The sequence below is a fragment of the Oreochromis niloticus genome, linkage group LG16, assembly GCF_001858045.2.
Source record: "Oreochromis niloticus isolate F11D_XX linkage group LG16, O_niloticus_UMD_NMBU, whole genome shotgun sequence".
Lineage (NCBI taxonomy): Eukaryota > Metazoa > Chordata > Actinopteri > Cichliformes > Cichlidae > Oreochromis > Oreochromis niloticus.
Window position 1 is genome coordinate 21451763 of NC_031987.2, and position 18116 is coordinate 21469878.

General features: G+C 41.8%; 1 protein-coding gene across 5 annotated transcripts in view; it reads left to right on the forward strand.

The window, feature by feature from the left end:
- Positions 1-4040: 4040 nt before the first annotated feature.
- Positions 4041-18116, forward strand: part of arhgef7a (Rho guanine nucleotide exchange factor (GEF) 7a) — a 30645-nt gene continuing 16569 nt past the window's right edge. For 2 of the 5 annotated variants that reach the window (XM_025903526.1, XM_019353279.1), the window contains exons 1-5: positions 4427-4591; positions 9941-10024; positions 16039-16123; positions 16217-16350; positions 17237-17438. In XM_025903526.1, the coding sequence (XP_025759311.1) occupies positions 4427-4591; positions 9941-10024; positions 16039-16123; positions 16217-16350; positions 17237-17438 (670 nt within the window). Of the gene's footprint in view, positions 4237-4345; positions 4592-9940; positions 10025-16038; positions 16124-16216; positions 16351-17236; positions 17439-18116 lie in introns of those variants that run through there. The other 3 variants (XM_025903527.1, XM_013276202.3, XM_003452917.5) reach the window with 3 other exon arrangements.

Here is an 18116-nt window from a genome sequence, read left to right on the forward strand (position 1 = left end):
CACAGATAACTCTGCGACTCTGTCACAGGCTTCAGTTTTGCTTGTTTATGAGCCCACATGAAGAAACTCATTTGATCTGCCAAATGCTGAAGACATCAAAAACTTTGTGCACATGAGAAGACTGTGCTTGTTTGTGAGTTCATGTGTGCTGTTCTTTTGTTCAGATTAACATGAGACAGACTTGATTTTACAGACTGATTGTGAGCCTTTGACTTTAGCTCATTCAATGGGACTTGCTCTCTGTATGGATTCTTTGATTTAGGATAGTATAGTAGTACAGGTGGCATGTGTTTGTGTGAGCATGCTCATTTTTATTTACATGGTATGCTCCTTTCATTTCTTGTGCACTGATATACTTAGAATGAACTCCCCCCCCAAAAAACAAACAAACAAACAAACAATCAAACAAGCAAAATAAATAAATACTTTGTAAAATGCATATTTAAGCGATAAGTTACAAAAAAAAAAAAGTCAAATGTAGCAAATACGATAACTAAAATGCTTCCAGGCTACTTTTCCAGTAGCCTTGAAACATGTACATAGAAAGAATAGTTTAGCTGACCTGAGAAGGTTTGAACACTGGAGTTCCTTTAAAGTGATGGATAGGCTGTGAGACACAAATCCAAAGCAATGCATAAATACATAAAATGAATAAGTCATCATCAAAAGGAAAACTGCATTTCAAGCTGCTAGAAAAGTGTACGGATAAACCATTGAAATATCTCATCAGTAGCCAAAAAAGTGAGTGAATTGCTAAGATGCTAATAATAACTCAACAGCTGAGTGTAACTAGCGTGTAATACGCAAACAAATAAATAAACAGTTCTTTCCAAGTTTATTTGTAATAATTTCCATTTTTCAAATAATGTAAGCAAAATTCTGTGTAAAGTGAGTCCAAATGAACCCAGTGGTTTTAGCAATGAGCTATTTAAGTCCATCTGAGAAGTCTGTGGGAGTACCTCTCTGAGTATCTGGCTGGTTTATTCTAATATTACATAAACTATTTCTGGTTCCTTCTGCATGCACACAAAGGCAAAGAGAATGAAAGTACAGCATCTGCCTGTGGAACAGAGTGGAAACTGTACAGATGAGCTGGGAATGGAGGGATATGAAATGCCTGGGGCCAGTCTCCACACAGTGGCACCCTTGGTTACAGGCCCATGGTGATAGGACCTCAAAGGTACAGCGGCATCCCTCAACGCCTGCCTGTTTAGAACACAGCTTGCCTCAAGAGTCAACCTTCCTGACAACACATGTGTGTGCGCACATGCAGGCATGCATGTACACATGTTCACCCACACACACTCCTTTCTGCAAAATAAGGGAGATGGCGAAGGTGTGAGGAGAACAGAAGCGGGGTGAGCTACACTGTCTGTGCATTTTTGTACAGTGCTCATATTTCACAATTTGAACTAACTAAAATACAATATCTAATTGATTTAACAGTCCAGCCTCCCTTTCCCCCCCTTTGTAGTTAATAAATTATTTACTGCTGCTTTATAACAATAAAAATTTCACTGGAGTAAAGACTCTGAAAAATCCCTCCGACTGTTAGGAATTGTGGTAGGAAACACAGAATATATAGGAAATGATCATGACACGTTGCTTATGGTAATGATGATATAATGATACAGTCATTAAAAGAGAGTTGATACATTTTAACGCTGTCATGCATCACAATATCTGTACAGCTATAAAAGAACACAAAACACCCCAAATAGGCAAAAAAGAAGGAATTATGTATTTATTCACTATAATGTATCAGTGAATAAATACACAACTCCTTACTTACTCTAATTTGTCAGAGTAAGTAAAGAGTTACTCTGTGTCCCACAGTTTCAGCTGTTTTTTTTGGTCCTCACTGTTAACATCCCTCCACTTCATAAACTTGACAAATGCCACCGTGAGGAGTCATAAAGTCTGCGCTCTGATCAAACTGGCGAGGGAGTCCATTTAGAGTGCCTACATGTATTATTAAAAATAATGGATACCCATGTATCAGTAATGCATTGCAGATGGAAGCGATAGGCTATATTGCCATATCAATATTTTGGCCCACGCTTACTTAGAAATGTTGACAGTTATTAATAAAGTTTTGATGTAAATAACTTTTGTTCCAGATGTTGCGCAATTTAAAATAAAATCTTTTTTTAAAATTTTTATTTCTTTTAAAAGTATAACTAAGAAGCACTTATACCCGTGCTGCCTCAAATTTATACATTGAAGGCGAAGCAGCCGTTGTAATCATATTTTAGGGGTTATTATTAATTGGCTGCTTGCTTACCTTGTTCACGCCGTGTTAGTGTAGCATGCAGCATATAAACCACCAAGAGGTGTCTCATAACATAAGCCAGAAGGCATCCATGCGACGCTGAAAAGATTAGAGCAGATCAGTGAATAGAGGGCGCCACCTCGTGGCCAAAGTGGAAACTTATGCACTCCGCTGCTACAGTCCAGGTTGCAGTGGAAAGATGAGAGCTCTCCTAAACGTTTTCCCTGTTGCCTTTGCAGGACAAAAGAAGTGAGAGAGCTAAATAATATTCTCTTGTTTAATAGCATCTTATTTACACATTATTTAATCAAATTTCTATGTTCTTCCTGGTCAGTTTGATGCCATATTTGGCTCATTTTCTTCAACCCCCCTCACAGCCAGTCTAATGGCTAACCTAATATTAACATGGTTGCATGATAATGTTTCGGTCTGAGTTCTTTGTAGTTTCAATGTTTTTTAAGATCAGGTAATTTACCTTCATCTAATGAGCCTAATTATATGTTTTGAATGTGTGAACGGTTTAGGCAAGTCTTTAAAATGAGACACATAAGTCAGCGTTTATTTAGATTCTCAGTAAAAACGGGATCATCTGGTGGATTACATTTGTTGACAAATCACTCAGTGTGTGTGTTTCTCTAAAGGCTCAGAATGAATAGCTGCCTGAGGGCATCTACTGAATCTATCACCTGTTGAGGCAGATGACAAACTCTTTTCGGTAGCTCTTCCAATAAACTCTTCTCAAAACTTCAAAGGTGCCGGAAGAATAACTGGAATGTCCCCACCAACTTCTCTTTGGGAGATATTTTCGGACTATTTGAGGAGCTGGTGAGGAGGCAGAGCCTTAATAACACCTGTAACCCAAACCACGTTCTGTAAATACAAAGAGTATGAGCTGATGCCCTCAGGGTAAAATTCACAGTGTGCTGTTTACACTGAACCAAACTGTAAACAGAACAGGGCTATTTTTTCTTTACCGGTAACACTATTTAAAAGTAGAAGATTGACGCGTGTGTGTGTGTGTGTGTGTGTGTGTGTGTGCGCGCGCGCGCGTATTTGGAAAGGGCTGGGTGAAGGTTGGGCTGTTGTGCAACATCTTTACCTGATGTGTCTGTGTAATAGTGTGTTTTTGGTGTTTATCTGGTATTGGTGCTCTACATTAAGGATAATGAGCTTTATCATTTTTTTTTTCATTTTTAAGACACGTTTCACTTAAAGATTGCAATGAAGACTAATCTGAAATTGTTATTTTAAAATCATCTGTGTTTCGTTTTTGTTTTTGTTTAGCATTTTACAGTGAATATAAAAGTTATGTAAAAAGACATATTTTTATGTAGAACAACTTTTTATTTATTTATTTATTTATTTGGTTGTTTTTTTTATGTTACCTCCTATATATATTATCCTGACCCCATAATTGAGGGCTACACCATAATAGTCCATACAGCAGCTTGGCAACATGTCTTTATGGATACATAGATCCGTGTTATGAAGGTGCTTCGGTCAAAATATATTTTATGTTACCTTTCTTCAGAGCTTGTCTTTTAAAGGAGATCAGTAAGCCGACTTGTCTGCTCAGCTGCTTCTCCTTTTTTCCAACTGAGGCCTGTCCAAAAAAAAAAAAAAAAAAAGAACCCTCCAAAAAACACACAGCTTGCAGCAGATAACAACGGATAGCCTGTGGCCTGGTTATAATAAAAACGGATGAAAGGGCAGGATATGCAAAGCCACGCAGTAAAAGCCTATTCATGACACGATAAAAGTGCCCCAACAACTGGTTGGACAGGCTTGTCCCTCTCCTGTGATGTCATCCAATAGACGAGCGGCTGGCGGCTGCGATGCGCATGTATGCAGTCCACTGCCTCGACGCATCACAGCGAACCGCACTTGACAGCTTTCCAGGTTAGAGGGGGGGAAACAGACTTGCTGAATTTCCACAAGCCAGCCGTCATCCGCATCTACCCGAGGTACAGTTTTTCCCCCCTTTCTTCCCACAGCACACCCTACACACATACACTCTCTCTCATATCATGCATCATACGGTTGGATTAATGCTGTTCCTGTTCTAACGCACAGATGACAGCGTAACCAGGGTGCTGAGCTGTTGAGATACCAAAACACAGCCGCTTTGTTGAATCGGATCTGCTGTGACTGGACATGAATTCGGCGGAACAGACGGTTACATGGTTGATTACGCTCGGGGTGCTGGAATCGCCAAAGAAGACCATCTCAGATCCTGAAGCATTTCTGCAGACCTCCCTGAAGGATGGGGTGGTCTTGTGTAGACTCCTGGAGCGGCTCAGCCCGGGGTCCACGGAGAAGGTAGGGAAATAGCCGACACTCACTCCCCGCTCTCCTCCGCATCCCCAACCGCCCGCCCGCGTCGGCGTGTCTCCGCGTTGCCCAGCACAGGGAAACCGACGCGGTTTGTTGTCTGGCCTCTCTTTCTGCCCACTGATCCATGAGGAAATTTCTTTTGTAGGTCACGGCAGCCCGTGTTATTGTCTGCGATGGAAGTACTATGGTTGCGCGTATGTCAGCGTGTAAAAAGAGGAGAAAAAAAGGAGGGGGAAAATACAGGTCGATGTTTGTACCACCCAATAATAATCTGCTCTCAATAAGGTAACACTACAGCAAAAGGAAGACTGGTCATTCTTTGGGAGCTGTTAGATGCTTTAGAGCCTTTCAAATGAAGGCCTCGACATATGCTTTTAATGCAGCTCTAACCACTCAGCAGATCTTTGCTATCGTTGAAAGAACCTGTTTTATTTTCTCTTTAATCCCGGCGGATGCGGCTTGTATGTCAGTGTATTTTGATAGTGCACACCGATTGATCCGCCGGGGATGAGGGGCTTTCTGTACACAGACCATTGCCTTAAGAGTGGGCCGCCATTGACTGCAAAGGCGCATAGACAGCGATAGACCCTCTCCCTTTTTAAAGAAACAGCGCAGTGTTTGTGTCTGTCAGTTTACCAGCAGCGTCTGCTGGTTTCAGCAACAACCTGAAGGAGGCCATTTGTTTTCCTCAAAAGAGGATGTGCTGCCGGAGGCTATACCTGCACCCTCACAACAACAAATTTGCCTGCCAATGGCCATACGGGTTTTTCCATTTTCCTCCCTTAAAATGACAAATATAACTCTGGGGTGGAGGTTATGTTTGATCATCAAGCATGCAGGAGAACATCTGAGGGTGGTTAAAAGACAGCCTCCCTTTTTTCTTTTCTTTTTTTAATAGGCTACCTATCCTTATATGGTCATGGGTGAAATCCTGTGTGGGCAAATGTGCCGGTCTCAATAATGTCAAATCTACTTCTGTCACAATAATAATGTTCTTTATTTTCATTGAAGTTTTGTGTGTGTGTGTGTGTGTGTGTGTGTGTGTGTGTGTGTGTGTGTGTGTGTGTGTGTGTGTGTGTGTGTAAAGGCTTGCAGTGATAAAGTATCACTTATTTGGCCACAGGTATGCCAGCATATGAATAATTTGTGTGAGCACCACATAGAGTAATGAGCGTTATTCATAATAATAGAAGGAAAACAAAAAATAAAACCAGATGTTAAATATGTATTTTCTCTCGGGCTAATTCTTAAACGCTTTCAGATCTGATGAGCTGAAACTGTAAATGAATAGAAATAGAATAGAAATAATAATAATAATAATAATAATAATAATAATAATAATAATACGTTTTTTCAACCAAAACATGCACCAACCCAATAATGACATATTAGCCAAGTGTGAACAAGGAATTTTTAATACAGCGTTCAGCATGTGTCTGCTAAATTATTAAGATTAATATACACTATCCAAGGAACAATTTTTATTTGAAAAATAACCTAAACTATGCAATGAAGATACTGTATCTATCTATCTACCTATCTACCTATCTGTCTATCTGTCTTGATGTGTTTAAATATTTCTAATAAGTAGGGTGTCTATGACCACAATTTCAGGCTGACCAATCACTGTCATTCTGGGCTGCACTGTACAGTATGGCCATGCCAAAATGTGTGGCACAGCTGGGCCATATGTCAGTCGTGATAGTTGCTAGTGATGTTACCTAAAAAGCTGAAGATGTGAACAGGAGACAGCCCTTTCCATGCTCTGCCACTGTGTTGCAGCCCATGCTAACATTTTACAAGGCCCAAGAGAAAAACAAGATACATTTCACCCATTAACAGCTGCAGTCACACTAGCTGCACAGAACAAAGGCAAGGGAGCCACCATAGTGGATTTACATACAACTTAATTTACATTCATGCAATGACTCCCCATTGATATACCTGTTTCCTTATTTTATGCTTATGAGCAGGTGTATCTGTATTGCTCTGCAATCACAAGTGAAATTTTCATTTGGTGCTAATAAATCTTGAAGCGTGGCCGAGAGAGAAAAGTTACTACACTCACAGGCCATTTATAGGGACCCCTTGCTAGTGTCATATTGGCCTCCCTTTCACCTTCAGAACTGGCTTAAATCTTCTTGGTACAAATTCAAGGTGCTGGAAACATTCCTCAGAGATTTTTGTCCATATTGACATGAAATCATGACATATTTGCAACAGATCTGTATGTTGTGACCCTACCATCTGAACGTCACAACAAACGTCGAGCTTCATCAGACCAAACGTTCTATATTTAGTGAGCCCATGTGAACTGGCACCTGAAGTGGTTTTCTGCTCCTGTAGCCCATTTACCTGAAGGTACACTGTCTGTTGCATTCAGAGATGCTCTTCTGCATACCTTGGTTGTAACAAGCAGTTATTTGTGTGACTGTTGTCCTCCCAACAGTTTGAAGCAGTCTGGCCATTCTCCTCTGACCTCTGGCACAGCATGATATTTTCTCCCGGAGAACTGCCACTCACTGGATATTTTCTCTGTTTTTCTGTCCATTCTCTGTAAACATTAGAGATGGTTGTGTGGGAAAATCCCAGCAGATCAACAGTTTATGAAATACTCCGCATAGACCAGCTCCTCTGGCACCAGCTAGTGTTTCCCATTTAAAGTTACTTAGATCATCTTTCTTTCCCATTCTCATATACAGATTAAACTTCAGCAGGTCCTCCTGACTATGTTTACACCCTTAAGGCACTAAATTGCTGCCATGTGATTGGCTAATTAAATATTTGCATAACAACCAGTGGACTTAATAAAGTGGCCAGATGTGCCACTAGATACACGCTAGATACAGCTGCAGCCTATTACAGTATGTTTCACAGAGGGATTTCCCTCCTTAGTCTACTGTGTTTTTACAGCATATATCAGGGCTTTATACTAGTACCAATAATCAAGCATTAACTGCCCCCACTCTGGGAAAACAGCTGATTTAAAAAAAAGTCACCTCAGAAAAATTACAGTTTCTAACATAAACAAGCATCCTGTGAAGAAGCATATTACAAAATTAATGAGAAGTGTTTGATGTTGTGAGTTTTTTCCTGTGGAACCTTCAGTCATATACCAGATCCTTGAACTGGTACTCACCTTGAATACGCTGTCATTTTACATTTTTACATCATGAAATATAGATAAACTTAAAAGTAAAACATAAAGTTTGGTCAATGATTTATTTGTTGTAACAATGCTCCTTAGCAATAAGCCTTATACCTCTGGAAGGCCTGTTTATTTCCCCTTAAATGGTGCCAAATTTATAAGACAAATGCATTTGTGAGTTGAGCAGCAGAGTTGAGTATGTAGCGTATTTTGCTACTGACTCTTATTTTGAGCTTCTGGCATTGCAGGTGCTGACAAACAGGTGCCTGATTGGCAGTGCCTGTGAGCATGGACCCTGCTATAGCGGTCAGTTGCCGTCTCCTCCAAGCATACCTGTGCCAAAGGGCAACTTCAAGCTAATGTTTCACCAAACCAAGTTGCAGCATTATTTGGAGTGAATCTTACTACCATTTCCAGACTGAGTTCCATATAATGGGGGATGTCAAAGACAGGCTACCAAATGGGTATCCCAAGAAGATGACACCACATGAAGACTTTTTTCTCCACCTAGGAACCATAGGGAGTCTTCTACAGATTTGAAGTCTAGGTTTGCAGGACAATATGGCCGACGACTCGCCATCTAGACAATTTCTGGTCTCACTGAGCTGCCAGGAGGCCTGCCTTTCACTGTCAGGCCCATTTGCGCTTTTGTCTGCAACATGTGCACTGGAACCTGGATGTAGAAGAACGTTATGTTCATATTCTGCTTTCAGCATTTGGATTATTGGGTCAAAATGTGGAGAAGACATGGAGAACACTATGCTGATTGATGCACCAATAGGGTAACAGCTTTTGGTGTATGCAGTGTGATTGTGTGGGGCGGCAACTCCCTCAATGGAAAAACAAGGTTTCCTTTGAAACTGCCTCCAGGTCACTGGAGAGAGCTTGAGATGAGATTCTGCAACCAGTAGCAATCCCACATCCCCACAGTCTGAGGCCAAACTCTATCCTCCAAGATGACGTTTATCAGACACTACTTCAAGAATTTGGGAGTGGAGAGGATGGAATGGCCCGCCTGCAGTCCTGACCTCAACTCTACTGAACACTTGTGGGATCAGCCTGGATGTGCTGCTCCTGCCAGAGTGACCAACACAGCCACAGTGGCTGACTTGTGACAAATGCTGGTTGAAGGCTGGGATGCCATTCCACAGCAGCGTGTGACAAAGCTGGTGATCAGCATGAGGAGGAGGTACCAGGCTGTTGTGGTTGTGCATGGTTCTTACACATGCTACTGAAGCTCCTGTTTGTTAAATGAATAAGTTGTTAAACTGCCAACACGTGTTGTTTTCATTAGACTTCAATCATCCAGACCAATAAACAACACCAAACAAGATCCAATAGTAGAATAAGCTGTTAGGCACTGGCAGAGGGGATCTGGCGAGGGCAACAACACACTCAACTCTGCTGCTCAACCCACAAGTACATTTTCCCCACAATTATGGCAACATTTAAGCAAAATCAACAAGCTTTCAAACTTTCCAACTAAACACAAATTTCCTTACTTTTTGTGCTAAGTTCATATTGCTCTGCAAGTCAAATAAAAAGAAACGGCAGTACAGGAATGCTACAGATATGTTTGACCAAGCACGACTGCGTGGTTCACCCCCTAGAGGACTGCTAAGTTTGATTTCATCTATAAAATGTATTAATCAGTAGGCTAAAATAGAATTTATTTTATTATTTTCATTTATTTTTTGTTAGTAGAACGAACTGTATCATCATGAAGATGATCATGTTTTGAGTATTTTATTGATTCAACATAATTTTGCAGTCCTTTGGATTCAATCATATTTTGCTTCCCGACACCGCCCACTATTTTTTGTCTTATTTTATTCTTCTTCTTTACGTATTTAAATGGGACAGGAATAAAAACCAGTGCACCCACACGCTAAAGCAACATCAGAAGTTGGTGGGGTGGGGAAGACGGGGAAGGGGGGCATCCCTATTTGTCAACGTCATTTCCCTCGACCCAACGCCGCACTCTCTTCCACTTCCCCGCTGAGAGGGGGTTTGTGCTCAGCCTCCCGGAGTGTCAGGCCCGGTCAGTGCTCACACACGGGAGACAGTAGAATGCGCGTCGTAGAAGAAGAAGGAGAAGAAGATAGATTTTTAAGGCAATGAAAGCAACCGCAGTGAGAGAGGCGAGCGTGAACTGGAAGTCCTGACCAGCGTTTCCGTTTTTTCAGGTTTACCAAGAACCGAAGAACGACGGCGAGTGCCTGAGCAACATAAAAGAGTTTCTGAAGGGCTGCACGGCTTTCCGCGTCGAGGTGAGTACCCTCTCGGATTTATTTTAGGTGTGTGTAGGGGGGATTGCAATCACTTAACCACGTAGAGAAGCTGCTTGAAACGTAGAGTTTGCATGTTCAGGAGGAGACAATGGACAATGCGTCCATGGAGTGGAGGGACGGAGCCCCTGACAGAGAGAGGGAGGAGGAGTGAATTAGCAAGCGAGAACAATCACCCATCGCTCGGCTGAGAGCTTTGTTTTTTATCGTAAGGTGGATGCATGTGCAGTATTTTAGCCACCTCGGTGGCCTCTCATTGATACTGTGGAAATATCCACGTTCCTCACGCGCAGTCTCAGGCGCCTTATGTTTACGCTGTCTGATTAATCCAGAAAGCTTTGTCCTCGGGCTCATGCGTGGCTTTACCCTCACCACCATTTCACACTGGCCACCTAATAAACATGTCTCTGAAAACAAGTCACTGAGGCTGGGGATGGTTATGTAAGCCAGTCTTGTCCCAACATAGTTATTAACGCGTTATAATAATAACAATAATAAGGTGCAAAGTCTTAACATGTCCCCGGATTAAGCAGCTCACTCCTGGGCCCGTGTAGAAATATCTGGATAATTTTGTAGCTTTGGATACTGAAATTTCCAACCCCACTCTTCTGCAAATTAAGGACAGAGTGCTGTTTATGTCTGTGTATCAGCTGGGGCATAGAGGGGTCATTGAACCGTCCCACTCTGACAATGCAAGTCAGTGTTCATCAGCATTGCTGCTCCCTGGTGAGTCTTCCAGCTACAGGACAAGAGGAGGAGCTGGGGAAAAAGCACTGTCAATTTGAGTGTGTGAAACATGCCATTTTAGTAGTAACGGACAAATGAAATGCAAGTAAAGCAAGCTGAGTGCATGCATGGCTTTATTGGTAAAGACCTGTGTTTGCTTTGGCTGACTGCAGGGACAGGTCCTGGCAGCAGTGCTGAGCAAGGATCTGTGTTTCTTTCTGGTATAGTCCTCATCCTATCTACTCTTTTGTGTCAGGCTGTTACTTTACTAGAGGATGCACCACTCACAAATCCCACTTTTTTTTTTTTTTTTTGAAAAAAGGATGTTCAATCCTCGTGTGCACATGTGTGATCAGCTGTATGTGAATTTTTTTGAGTGAACTGTAGAGAGCAGGATTACAGTAATTTGGGACATGGGAGTCCTACTGCTCACCAGCTGTAGGGCAAAGATGGATGTTATCCAGAGCCCAGAGCACTGCTGGCTCGGACCCCAGGTAACTGGTCCGACGGCAGATTAGAGCAGTGGGCGCTTGCATGTTAAAGACGGGGGGAAAAAAAGCACTGTGCTCTTGCAGTTCTGGCCGACCTCTTTTAAATAGAGTTAAGCTGGACACTTGGCTGAGCGGGGACATCCCAGATTTGCTGCGGTCCCATGTGTGGTTGGAATATCTCACAAGGATCAATGTCGTTTAGATTTGATTTTTAATAATTCTGCTTAGATGCTTGCGACCACGTCTGATATTTAGACACCTGCTGTTACTGATCCATCAACATTAATGCGTTTGACCACGGGAATCATCAGAGTTCCCATAACCCCTGTGGTCCCTCAGAAAGAGCAAACTTATCCCATCTAGCCACCCTGATAAAACCTAAAGTTCCATATTCCTATAGAAGTGGTGATATCCCAAATACAATCTGGAAAAGGCAAAGCATTTAGGATTTAGCGTTTTATGTATCTGTGCCATCAAACTGCAATCTTCATGCTAAGAAAAAATCAGCAAGTACACGCGAGGCTTATTTATCATTGCTTTTACCAGCTTTTTGAGTGCTTGCCACAGAGATGAGCTCAAGATGCAGCTTTCCTGGAGTCCAGCATGGTTTATTTAAGGTTTCCAGAATATCAGTGTGCTGCGGCTTCAGCTTTGTTCTGTTTAATGTTACTTGGTTGAAAGCTGAAGAGAAAAATGTTTTTTATTTTAATTCGTCTTGTTCTTGTGCCACATTAAAGAAAATCAATAGGTTTTTGTCTTTTTAAAAAACGGTCATAAGCGAGAAAATGTAAAGCAAACGTTGAAAATCAGACTTGTTAACCTGATCTTTATTTTGAGTGGATTTCTGTGTTGTCTCAGCTGTCTGAGGGTCTAAGCAGAACCTTGGCAATACGGCCCTTTAATGATGCTATAGAGGAGGAAATACAGTTGGTACAGCTCTCATTACCCCTCTGGCCCCACTGGAATAGTAACACTATGCCAACCCTGAGACTAATAACAAATCCACCTGTCTACACCAAGTGGCAACCTCCTGGGCTGAAAAATGAAACCCGTGAAGTGGCAAAAATTCCTCAAATGACCACTGAAGGCTGTTGAAAAAAGAAAGTTATAGACTCCCATGTTGAGACATTCATTTATAGCAGAAATAAACATGTTTAAGACCAGCTACAAAAAACGTTTTATGTCCCTATAACTGATGTCTTAAAAGCTTGCATTAATAGGGGTGTTAACAGCTGCTACCTGTCTGCTAGGATTTGCCAAAACTAATTCATATCAGTGAACTGAACTTAATTGTATTTGTGTTGTTGTTGGCCTTAGGAGTAAATGCTACTATTTTATAATTGTTACTTGGCACCAGGTGTCTGTCAAACGGTCTATGGTTGCTAGTGTTGGCCACAGACTGAATATAAATGATGGACACAGCGTTTGGGTGTGAAACGCGAAGACAAAGCGCGAGGGCTTTAAACCTGGATCCTCTGTAGTGGCCGACGGGGTGTGGTGACTCTGGTTAGTTTATAGTTAAACAACCCTTAGATCCATTGATCTGTCATCTCTGCAAACACTTTCCTGATGACATTATGGGTTCAAATGCTAATCTTACTTCTTAAGACAAACATGATGATGATTTCGTAAACTATTGTTCCCATTAGAGTCAGAATTGATTATGCAGTCTTACTCAGACAGCTCCACTCCTCGTTTGTGATGTCTGGTTTCAAAACACCAATTGGGTAACACTCTCCAGTCAAGGCATCAAAATGGGTGAAGTTACAGTGGCTTTGCTCATCTTTTCTATACAGTCTGTAGGCTACGCTGATCTGATAAACTGATTTCGGTGATGTTTAGATGCTGACTAGCGCTGATATCTGCCACTTGTACAGAGCTGTGGCAGGCTCGATTTGATTTTGCATGCTTTTGTATAAAGTTGCTACAATTAGTAGATTAACTGATGAGCAAAAAAGTACATCTAGAACAGTTTTCATGCTTTATTTGTTTATCTTTAGGAAGAAAAACAGGAGTAAAAGATTTTCTTGTCTTCAGCCTTGTTAGTCAGCCAAAAAAGAACTTTTACCTACCTGCAACTAAATCAGATGAACCAGTATCTTTTATTTTTAAAAAATTCTCTAACAGTTCTAAGGCACTAAAAGCGATTGAGATCTTTAAAAAAGGCATTTATCATGCTATTTAAAGCCTTCAATTTGCTGTAACCACCATGAATCTGCAAGGCTAAAGTAGCTAATAAGATTTTAAAAACTCTCTTGTTGGTCTGTAAGCTTGACTTCTTTGTCAGGGGCCTTTTGTCCTCAGTGCAGTCTTCATGAACTCAAACACATGATCAGCTGGATTGAGATCAGCTGACTGACTTGGCCAGTGAAGAGTTGTTTGTTGCTGTTTTGCCATACAGGAAACTGCCTAGCTGCCTTGCCATGTAAGTTTACCACATCTCAAACGCTGTCCACCTAATATGAACGCCTTTAAAAGTCAACGCTTTTGGTTCAGAGTTTTGTTTCGGTGTTGATTTGTTTTGATATAATCTGCTGTTTCGACTCTTCCTTCAGTCTCATATTGCCTGTAGTATATATGGTCCAGGTTGTTGTATCATCCTGTGCAGATAACTGCTCATTTCCTCAGCTGTGACAGTATGGGAGCAAGTGTATCACTGCTGTAGCGTGCTGAGTCACAGGAGGGTGTTGGACCATTGTTTCAGCCTGCGGGGATCATTACCCGGCTATGATGCTGAGGCTCAGCAGACAAGTCGGAGCTCGTCACGTTAGTCATGTTAATGATCGCCGTGCAAAAATCTTTAATATACATAATTCGTCATGTTTCATTGTGAAGCAAAAGCTGCTGTTAAAACTGAAGAAGAACTCTTAAGGGTCTAAAACTGAATCTTAAGATATTAGACAAGTGGGGATGAGGGTGCTTCGCGATGGCAGCGAGTCTTGTAGCTTTTAATCACAAGCACACAAACACCTACATACTCTATGTTCCACACCACTCACTCAAACAGTCATTCACATTTTCCCTGAGGACATGTCTACAATCAGAGCGGAAGATGAAAGAGACTCGTATCTCACAGTCGCTCTTCCTCGGTGCTACCGAAGCGAGAGTAACTAATCACTTGGAGGCATTGCACAGGAAGAGATAGCCTAAGTCATTAACAGAGATACAGTCACTGCCATTCATACTAGAGAGGCCAGTGTCAGGGTGGTGGTGGGACAGACAGTGTTTTTTTGTTGTTGTTGTCACCAAATCCATGAAAAGAGCCAAATAAGGGATACTTATCACATCAGTCTTCTGATTCTTCTGTGTATATTCATTCTGTTTCATTTACACTTATATTTCCTTGAAATTACCAGATTGAATAAAGGATGTATAACAAACGAGGTCAAAGACGTATTCAGCTCATGTCATTTTCCAAAACAGTTAGATGCTCTAGTTTTTTAGTAAACGTCACTCACACAGAAGACTTCACACTAGCCTGAGGAATTCTGATTGAAAATGTTGTAAACAACATTATGTGCACTGCGCATGTATTTCAAATGCAAGGTTTGCAGTTTCTGTCACTTGAGCCGTTTTCACAAATGTACTGCAGCCCACACATTAAGGAGTTGATGTGTGAAAATGATCAAAATGAAAGGATGGGACACTGCAGCGGTTAGCATCATATCCTCACAGAGACGGTTATGGGTTCAAATCCCTCAGCCGAATGAAGCCTTGCTCGGTGGAGTTTGCCTTTTCTCTCAGCCTACCCGAGTTCTCTCTGGATACTCAGGCTTCCTCCCGCAGGTCACAGACAAGCAAATTAGGTTAACTGGTGATTCTAAATCGGCCATAGATGTGAATGTGAATGGCTGTCTGTCTCTATGTGTTCGCCCTGTGATGAACTAGCAGCCTCTCTTGGCTCTTAGCCACTGAGCTGGGAGAGCTTCCAGCCCACCCATGACCCTGAAGGGAAAAACAGTTAAGAATATCGATGGCTGGAATGGCTGAAAATGAAAAAATATTTCTATATAAAGAAAATTATCTTTTTGTGATTTTTTTTTTTTTTTTTTGCTGACAATAATGAAAATACCAATATTAGCTATTTGGCGAAAGTGGTGTCTGCATTTATAACAGCTGATAAGATAATAATTACACCTCATACACTCCCCTTCTGGTTGTCTGTCTATGTATGATCCCCCGGCACTACAGCCTGTTTGTTCTCATTTTTCTGTCCCACCCTGCTTCCCTTTTTCAATTCATTGACTTCTCATTACAGTTAGTAGATGGGGATCTGCTCAGGAGCCACCGCCAGTCCCCTCCGAGCCCTTCCCCAAATTGCGGCCTCAATTCATGCTTACGCCATCTGCCATTATCTACTAGGAATGCTGTCCAACCTAATTGAGGATGTGGTCCCAGCTAGTGAAATGACAATCTATAAAAAAGTAAAGAGATGTGAGAAACACCCTTCAGCTATGTTATGAGTGCCGTCGTTGCAAAGTTTATCCACCAGAAGGCACTCTGCTAAAACGAGCCGAGTTAGGCAGAACTGTTTTAACAGTAGAACAAGTTTATTCTTAAAAAGTTTTAACTCGCGAAATAACGGCCTCTGTGTTACTCTGTATCCTGTATGGTTTGGCTTCTAATAGTGAAAAATCATCAATATTGTGAGTCTTATCCCCTCTGTGTTTTTCAATAGTGTTTGTAATGTACATTATTCAGCTGACTGTTACTGACTGATTGCTCGGTGTTGTCATCGCTGGGACTGTCAGGCTCATGTTCTTTGTCTCTCACCCGCAGCCATTCGAGGCCAGTGACCTGCTGCTGGGACTGAACTTCTCCAAAGTGCTCAGCAGTTTGGTTACTCTGAATAAAGTGACTGCAGGTCAGTTAAAAATGTGCAGTGCATGAGTGAGAGTGTCATTATGGACGTGGGAGTGGTCATGAGACTGATTTATATTTCCCCGCTCTTGCGCAGATATCGGTGTGGGCAGCGATTCGGTGTGCGCCCGACACTCTTCAGCCCACCGCATCAAGTCGTTCGAGTCGCTGTCCTCTCAGGCTTCACTGGGCCGATCCTCCAAGCTGCTGCAGAACCAGTTTCGCAGCCTGGTAAGGTCAACACGTGCTTCTGCCCCGTATTGACACAGATTAGGTGGATATGAGTCAAAGGCATATGTTATCTATCATTACAGCTCTAACACTGTAGAGAACATAAATAAAACACTTAACATTTAACTTCTGATGTCTCACAAACAGTCTGTTCTTATTCTTTTTTTCTGCTCACTGGTTTCTGGTCCAAACACATGACTCCAGTATTACATGCTGCCATTGTGAAAAGTGCTTTTATAGTGCCTGAGCAGAGTTTGCTGCAGGCAAATGACTCAGGGGTTGGTGGAGATGGAGGCAGCAGCAAATTTGCATGTCATCCTCATATACGGAAAGAGGCGTACAGTTACACCTAAGCCATTTTAAAGCATAAAGGGAACATAGTCCTGGAAGAAAAATCCAATTAGTCTAAAAATCGAGTATTTGATGATGATAATGATGATGAATAGAGAAGTTTTTGGGGATTTGATCAGTGCCAGGAGAGTAACCTTTATAATGAAGTTCATCACCCGAGGTATGGCAAATCACAGAAGCTTTTTTTTTAGACACTTGTTCAGCAAGTGTCTAAATTTTATGTCAGTGTCTCATAAATTTCTAAGAAGTAGGAGACTTAATGAATAGAAATTATCACCAGAACTGTAAAAGTTTCAGGTTTATGCTGCAGGAACTGTCTCTCACTTAAATCCATCATTTTGCACCAGTTCAGGTCGTCCTGTCTGTCACAACATATTAATAGCAATAATCAGTTTATCACATTTCAGTTAAATCAAAGCAAAGACTTCAATAGTTGTAGATGGTAAGATTTACTGTACAGTAGTGGTTACAAATCCTATTTCCATTTCCGTTGGCTTCTCCTCCGCCTTGCTGACGCTCCCGCCTCTTTCGCCAGGACATGTCAGAGAACAGCGGACAGCAGCTGCTGGTGAAGGCGCGTTTCAACTTCCAGCAGACCAACGAGGATGAGCTCACCTTTGCTAAGGGCGATTTCATCAGCGTAACTCGTCAGGAGGAGGGCGGCTGGTGGGAAGGGACGCTTAATGGCAAGACTGGCTGGTTTCCTAGCAACTATGTGCGTGAGGTCAAGGGCTCCGGTAGGTATGAGTGATTAACAGGGTCTGATTAAGAATTTATGGGAGACGCAGAACTTCCTGATGTGCTTTTAATAACTAACTGGTCGAATTTCTGAAACAAATTTCACATTTAGAGACACACTCATGCTATTTCCAAAATTGGACTCACTAGACCAAGATATTAATACCTTAGTGTAGTGATTCATCACACTGTGTTTGTTACAACATAAAAAATTGGCAGTTGCATCCTTCAGTCCACGTATTTCTAAATAAATCCCCTGCCCCTGCATGCCTTTGTGGAAAATAGTATACTAAAGAGAAATCTCTGTCACACTCACCGTTTGCCTACCAGTGCACAGCTTCACAGCTGCCTTTGTCACCATCTTTCCGCCTGACAGTAATGTAGTGCCACATCTGCTGCGGTCTTTTGTTTTTCCCGCTTGTGTCGAGATGCCAGTGACACAGTGCTGCAACTGTGAAGACGTTTTCGAGTAACACAAGACGTGCTTTCTCTGCATGAAGGGTTCATTTTAACAAGCTAAAATTGTGGTTCGGAAACTTGAAGCCAAGGGAAGTGCGCTGTCCTTCGTGTCTCGTATTTCGAATAGTTTAACCTTGGTGGGAGTTTAAATGACTCTGCTTGCACTGTAACCCAAAACATGGCGGTTAATTGGCTTGGGTTGTTTTCTTTATTTACCT